The sequence below is a fragment of the Sphaeroforma arctica genome (assembly GCF_001186125.1).
Source record: "Sphaeroforma arctica JP610 unplaced genomic scaffold supercont1.13, whole genome shotgun sequence".
NCBI lineage: Eukaryota > Ichthyosporea > Ichthyophonida > Sphaeroforma > Sphaeroforma arctica.
In genome coordinates this window covers 55,152-62,409 of record NW_014040545.1, presented here as the reverse complement: position 1 = coordinate 62,409, position 7,258 = coordinate 55,152, and the positions used below count along the sequence as shown (strand labels likewise).

General features: G+C 40.1%; 1 protein-coding gene across 1 annotated transcript; it reads left to right on the top strand.

Moving 5' to 3' along the window:
• The first annotated feature begins 3,896 nt into the window (after positions 1-3,896).
• Positions 3,897-5,393, top strand: SARC_00429 (hypothetical protein). The gene is made up of 2 exons (XM_014305874.1): positions 3,897-4,771; positions 5,170-5,393. Exons 1-2 carry the CDS (start codon positions 4,037-4,039, stop codon positions 5,338-5,340), a joined length of 906 nt encoding a protein of 301 aa, XP_014161349.1. The 5' UTR covers positions 3,897-4,036; the 3' UTR covers positions 5,341-5,393.
• Positions 5,394-7,258: the final 1,865 nt, after the last annotated feature.

Here is a 7,258-nt window from a genome sequence, read left to right as displayed (position 1 = left end):
AACTGGTTTATCAAATAACATAGATCCATTAAAGGATCAGCCAGACGATAACTGTCTGAATCCATATAAGCCCCCGTCAGACACAGTCAAGGCATTAATACCTGGCTTTGCGAGAAAAATCATGGATCTGATTCTAGATAATAAGAAGATAAAGGTCATAGATTAGGCAAAATTCCGTTTTAACGACGGGTATGTCAGCCTTGACTTAACCAAGGTGGACTTTACACAGTTAAAGTGTCCCTCAAGGAACTATGTATCCTGGAGACACGAGGCTGTGGTAAAAGAACAAGTTGAGAAATGGTTAGCAGATGGAGTGATAGAAGTTAACTATCAACAGACGCCAGTTAACTTGGCACTGCTAGCCGTAGACCAACATAACTCTGACGGATCGTTTAAGAAAGTCAGAGTATGTTTAGATATGAGTCCAATAAATAAATTAATGTCAACTCATAGCTTTCACCTACCTTGTATTAAAGAGCTACTGCGAAGGATGGAAGGTGCTGCAGTATTTACAACTATAGACCTTACACAAGGATACCATCAAATGCAGATATATGAACCATATAGTAAATACTTTAGATTTACGTGGAAAGGTAGACAATACAGGTTCAGAGGTGCACCTTTCGGGTTACCAGCAATTCTTCCAACAAGTAATGGAGGAAATGTTTGCAGACATGCCTAACATGCAAGTCTATATGGATGACATAGTCATCTTTTCTATGACTAAGGGCGAACATGCCACATTAGTCAGACGAGTCCTTAAGATTCAACGAACAAAAATTCAAGATTAACGAGAAGAAATGTCACTTCGCTATGAGCGAAATACAGCTCTTAGGCTACTGTATACATGGGGAAGGTATTAAAATCGACCCCGGTAAGGTGGAAACCCTATTAGATTGGCGAACACCAACTACAGGAAGAGATGTGAACAGCATGTGTGGGTTTGTAAACTTTCTTTTCAGATGAAGTACAACACTTGGCTGATTACCTTGAACCTTTTGGACACTTAAGATGTCATAAAGGCAAACTAAGAGACTTGTGGACTAAAGAGTGTGATGACGCATTTAAAGCGCTCGAGCACGCATTCCAACAAGCCCCTGTTGTACAAGGACCAGTCGATGGCGTGCCAGACGCCTCCGACTTAGCCTTAGGAGGAGTATTTTATCAGGTTATAGATAACAAACCTAGATATATACAATTCTTTAGTCGAGCAATGAATGCTTCACAGTTGAATTATCCAACCGTTAAACAAGAGCTATTAGCCATAGTGGCAGCTCTAACACACTTCCGAGATTACTTATACGGAACAGCATTTCCGCTGATGTGTGATTAGAAATCTCTTCAATACATGAAAGAGATTAAACCCGACTCACAATTATTGAGTCGCTGGCATGATACAATATCAAAGTTTCATTTTGATATAAAGCATCTGCCAGGAATACATAACCATTTACCGGTTGTGTTTTCACGCTTTGTACCGGACTTAAATAAATCTGTACATGAGTTGCTAACCACTGATTGGAAAGGTAATCCCAGGTGGTTTGAACTGGCTCAAAATATATTTGGGCCACATACCATAGATATGTTTGCTGCACATCATAATGCACAACTATCGAATTACAAAGCTTTAAATCATTCTTTGGGAGACGCCTTTCAAATAGACATCTCCAAAAATAATGCGTGGGCTAATCCACTATGGCAGTTAATTGCCCATCTATTAAATTATGTTCATATACACAAAGCTACCATCTCGTTGTGCTGCCCATTACGGAGTAAATATATGTGGCTCAATAAATTAATAAGCATGCTACAATGCGAGCCAATATATTTATATAGGGAAGTAGATACTTTCCTATATCATGGTACCCGAGCCGTCCCGAAGACGCCCTGGAGGCATACTATAATATGTCGTATAGACCCCATTGGAACAACCAAATGGATCCCTTCTGAGACCTTTCTTAACAAGGTCAAAGAATCAGAGATCTCACTCTCTACCAATTTGAACGTTAATCAGTTCAAATGCAACACAGCATTTGTACAAACTTAGAGACCACGCAAGTGGATTCTCAACACCCTTTATTCTGGAGGAGCAGAATGATAAAAAACATTCTTGATTGGCTGACGCAAAACCATATAAGAATACGCAGACCGTGGAAGAATTATGTTGCCAAGTCTTTGCTGACCACGGGTGGCCAGGTATTATGTGTACTGATAACTGTAGTGAGTTCTGCGATGACGTAATGGAATCGCTAGTACTCGTATCAAGCATATGCCATAAGAGAGGTGTGCCATATAAACCGCAAACGCAGGGCGCGAATGAAACGCGCCGTAGAAGACTTAAGTTCTTCTTGCGTACTGCATTAACGAATGATGCAGATGATTGGCCGTACCACCTTAAGTGGGTACAAACACAGATGAACGAGTGTGCTGATCCGGTTATAAGAACTACACCCGCTCACTATTTTCGTGGCAGATATAGTGAGTTACATATACCCTTTCTCGCTTTTTGACCCATAATCAGCTTGAGTAAGCAACTTGCTTCTCGTGAGTCTCAAAGCTGGGCGGGGCCTGTGTAATAGCCGGGCCTCCACATTAGACTATATGTTATAAACGTACTCGTAAGCAGTACGTAAACTATAAACGTACTCTTAATAGTACGAGGAACTTAAGTTTCCTAAATGGGTTTTAATGGTTTTATTAATTGATACCTTTTCCAGTTTACATATCTGATATTTGCAGCGTTACTAATTAGCCAACAAAGATGGCTCCGCCCCATCTGAATCCAAGGAAAAACCGATACGGGCCGAGCTCCTACGGTTACCATTGTTTAATTTGTTACGCTTGGGATTAGAGGTAGTGGTGTTCAGTGTTTGGCCGTGAGTGGCCGTATAAAAGTTGTATATCTTACACTCTCTGTACCTTCGGTCTGCCTGTACCTTGGCCGCCGCTCTTGAAGACCTAATATAGATGTAGACGACGAACCAGAATTTTGGTACGATAATGTTAATGCGGCGAATAGTAGTGATCGACAACCGCGTACGGACGTGAATTGCGATGCCTCTGTAAGTGAGTAGAACGCATTTTGCTTTATATCTGATAAGTGACCGTTACTTCCATCAGGTAGTTTATCTGCTTTAATGATTGCGTCTACCTTGTTTTGCTGTCCATAGTATATAAGTGCCTTGTATCTCTCTACCTTGAGGAATAGTACGTGTATTGGCACCTTGTCTGTGTTTCGGTAACAGAACAAGTAGCTTCAACAAATTGCAGAGACACGACGTCTAAAAAAATACACAACGATATTACCGAACAATAATTATTACATAACAAGTAAAATACTGCGATGATAACTCAATTGGTACACAATCGCTTGCTGCCAATACCACGTTCACATACTTTTCTATGGTCAGCGGTACAAGCGGCTATCTTTGTGCCACAATTATCCTGCAATTCGTGGCGTGGTCTATTATCTACGGTTTTTGTCAGCTGTGCATTGGTGCTTGGTACTGCGGTAGAGGCTTGCTGGGGATCCTCTGAGAGCATTTATTGCCCTCCTGCAAATAAAGCGGCCCGCATTCCTTTCACCCGTCGTTTACGCTGCTGTGCTGCTTTTGCTACGCCATAAGACGCCATAAGATACCTTTATGGATTAAATTATAGTGGTTATAATGGTATGTACAAGAGGGTTGAGCATTCAATCTCTGCGTGTGTATTGTCGTAGGACACGCGCCGTATTTTCAAAGATACGAGATATGTTTAAAAAAAAATTTCAAATCATAAAAGGGGTGAGCAACAACTCAGCTCGACGACTTAAATAATTTTTAAATAAATAAATAAATGCGACAAAACCCTAATTTTCTGACTTCCTTGTTCCATTTTGTAGTTTTATAAGTCATAAAAAATGGAATAACTCTTAAAAACATTCGAATCGCGTGCAAAACACACCACAGAGGGAATATTGTCGTAGTATGTAGTTTGCTTTTCAACATATTATTCTTCTTCTTCGATTTTGTTTCTGACGACTCACTCAGGCACAATGTCTGAATCACAAACTTATTTCTGCCCCATATGTACGCGTACATATAGACAGGCGACACCTTTGATGTTGGGTTGTGAAATCTGCCCCATCTGGATGCACGCTAAGTGCCTAGGGGTCAAGAAGTCCAAGTATTTCTTGATGGATGAAGAAGAAGCGCAGGATAAAACGATTTACTGCCCCAGCTGTACGCAGCTAGATCCGTCTAAAATCGAAGAGCGCACTAACAAAAACAACGAAATACTAGGTTTTCTATCGGCCAAGAGCGAATTAGTAAGCGCGTATAATGCACTCAAACATAACTTAGAACCCGGGGACGCCGTCAGCTCGCCCGTACGGGCAATAGTACAAAAGCGGGCTGAGGAAGAGATAGTTAAAAGGAGTAACGACAATGCTAGAGCACGTCAGAACGCCAGCAGCGAAGAAGCACCACTGGGGGCGGGTCCGATTATCACCTTAACTGTGTCTGGGGCAAAATCTAGCGATGAATCAGATGGTGGCAACCGTGGGAGTGCCGGGGGAAGTGCTATGGTTAATGGCGACACAGGGAAAGATAAGAATACACTCACAGGAACACAGCAGACGAGTAGCAGGAATAATTCGCGTAGTGCGTCGCGGACAGGGAATAATCAACAAGAGAGGAGTTATAGCATCAAACCTCAGAACGAGTACCAAATTTTCAAAAGCGCTCTGATGGCCGCAAACCCCGGACAGAGCCACGAAGAGATACAATTGGTATGTGCTTTGCAAAGTGGATGTGTATATATGCAATGTTAGTCCTTATAGAAGGAAAAGCATATATCACTCTATAGTCTGTTGACAAGCTGAACATGATGAACGGGATCAAAATTGTTCTTATTAGCTACAAATGATTGCGAAGGCGTCACACTTTAATATGATAGGTGTAGTGTTTAATTTCAGGCAGAGAGATATGCGCAGACAAATATGGACAAATTTATAGTAATGAGCAGACAAATATGGACAAATTTATAGTAATGAGCAGACAATCATATCTTTTATTTGTCGTGAGCGTTGTCTGGCTTATTCGGCCGGTGTATGATTGTTTGCGAACGCAAAATTACCTTGGCCTAGTCTTATGTAATGTTTACGCTATCTTCGATTTGTAACCACAGCTAGCACTTCATGAATGGGCCTTGCTGGGCCCGTCCGAGAGGAGGAAGTACACCAACGATGCCAGTAAACGGAGGTCCGAACACGGCAAATCAACTAATTCGGAAACAGTCAACAAACGTTCACGGGGGAATTCGCCCAGGTCCCCAAGACCGAAGAAGAAGAAAAAATAAACACTTTCTCGGACCTATTTGTCATCATTCCGAGATATTGAGGTGTACACACATGGCGGACCCTCATTTATATAACTACTAACTATTCAATACCTGCGAAAACCGAAAACCGTATAGGCCCAGGTCGAATCAGAATTTACGTTGGTTAAAGCAAAGCGCAAGTTGGGCCGCAATCCGCAAAATATGTGCATTGTGCTATCATGTGTCAAAATTAGGTTTGTTATACGAGCAAAAATTCTGCGGAATATTAGCACCAACTCAACGCCGCGTAAAAGTAAAAATATATTGATACAATTATTAGGTGGATAAGTAAATACCAGAAAGAGCCCGTTTGCAACATATAAGCTGCCGTTTCAAATGTAGCTGGGATTGCATGTGCGTGCGTAAGTTGTAGCAGGAATTGCAAGTGTATTTGCAACAAAATCGTCTCGTGTGTGCTGTTTTCAAACTGTGTGATCAAACCACTTTATGTCTATACACTATATATTACAAACTATCACCCACAACCACAACCTCCCATATATATATATAGATAGATATAGATACAAATATATCTATCTACGCATACTATATTGATACTCACACCAATACCCACATCCATACACACACACACACACATATATATATATAGATATGTACAAATATATTGTATGTATGTATGTATGAATATATAAATATTTATATCTATATATATATATATATATATATACATACACACACACACATATATATATATATACATATATATATATATATATATATATATATATATCTATAGGCATATTGGTGTAGCTATGGGTATGTATATGTATGGATATAGATATGTGGATATACGGATACACAAATTGATACAGAGAGTTAGCGAGATGTACAATTAGAGATTATATAGAGAGATATATAATTACGTGTAGATATATATATATATATATATATATATATATATATATAAATATATAAATATATAAATATATATATATATATATATATATATATATATATATATATATACATATATATACACACACACACACACACACACACACACACACACATATATATATATAGATAGATAGATATAGATATAGATATAGATATATATATACTTGGTATGTCTGTAAGTTGCGGAACTACTTAACCTGGGTCTCGTCTGGGCCCCCAGGGAAGTATTCAATTATAGCAGTATGTTGTTGTCCTACGTACAATAGTAGTTTAGGCAAAATAATAATTCTCAGAGCGTGATGAGCAATATGCCACATATATATACAAATGATCCGATGCTTCATTGCTGCCTGCGAAAACAGTCTGTTACAAAATATATAAAATATAATATCATTAATATGCATGCCAGTATTGCCCTGATAATAATGCAGACTTCTTATGCAGATTTTTTATGTCCCTCTCGAGTCCATATTTACACTCTACTAGAAGAGACTAGAGAGAGTCCCAGACTCCTAGACCCAGTGCCTCCGGCCCCCCCCACCCTCTCTCTCTCTCTCTCTATTAGGAGAGTGTCTCTACTATCTCTCTCTCGATCTCTATCTCTCGTTCTGTCTCTGAGAGAGAGAGTAGACGCGAGACGGAGAGTTCGAGACAGACGAGAGACTAAATACATCCAGAGTCGAAACTTTTCAGCAGATTCAGGGACCGGTCGCTCTCGGGTCGGACATTTTTAATTGCTCTCCGATGAGTCGATCACCGATATCAACACAGCCTTCTGAAAATTAGACAGTCCAATGTCCACTTGTCCAGTCTCTGAAAATATTCGATATGCACCGTACTCTGAAGACCTGAAGTCCGAAATCCGAACTCCGTGCCAAAACAAAAACCCAACATTCAAAACAGTGGGTCAGTGGGGACACTGGGACTGGGACTTTTGAGTCTGGAACCGTGGGGGTGATGATTTGTGATCAGGACTCGA

Bases quoted from the DNA above. Each gene is read 5' to 3' on its own strand.
- SARC_00429 (XM_014305874.1), top strand. From the start codon at position 4,037: ATGTCTGAATCACAAACTTATTTCTGCCCCATATGTACGCGTACATAT. The intron at 4,772-5,169 runs GTATGTGCTTTG...TTGTAACCACAG, and splicing joins GCCACGAAGAGATACAATTG to CTAGCACTTCATGAATGGGC.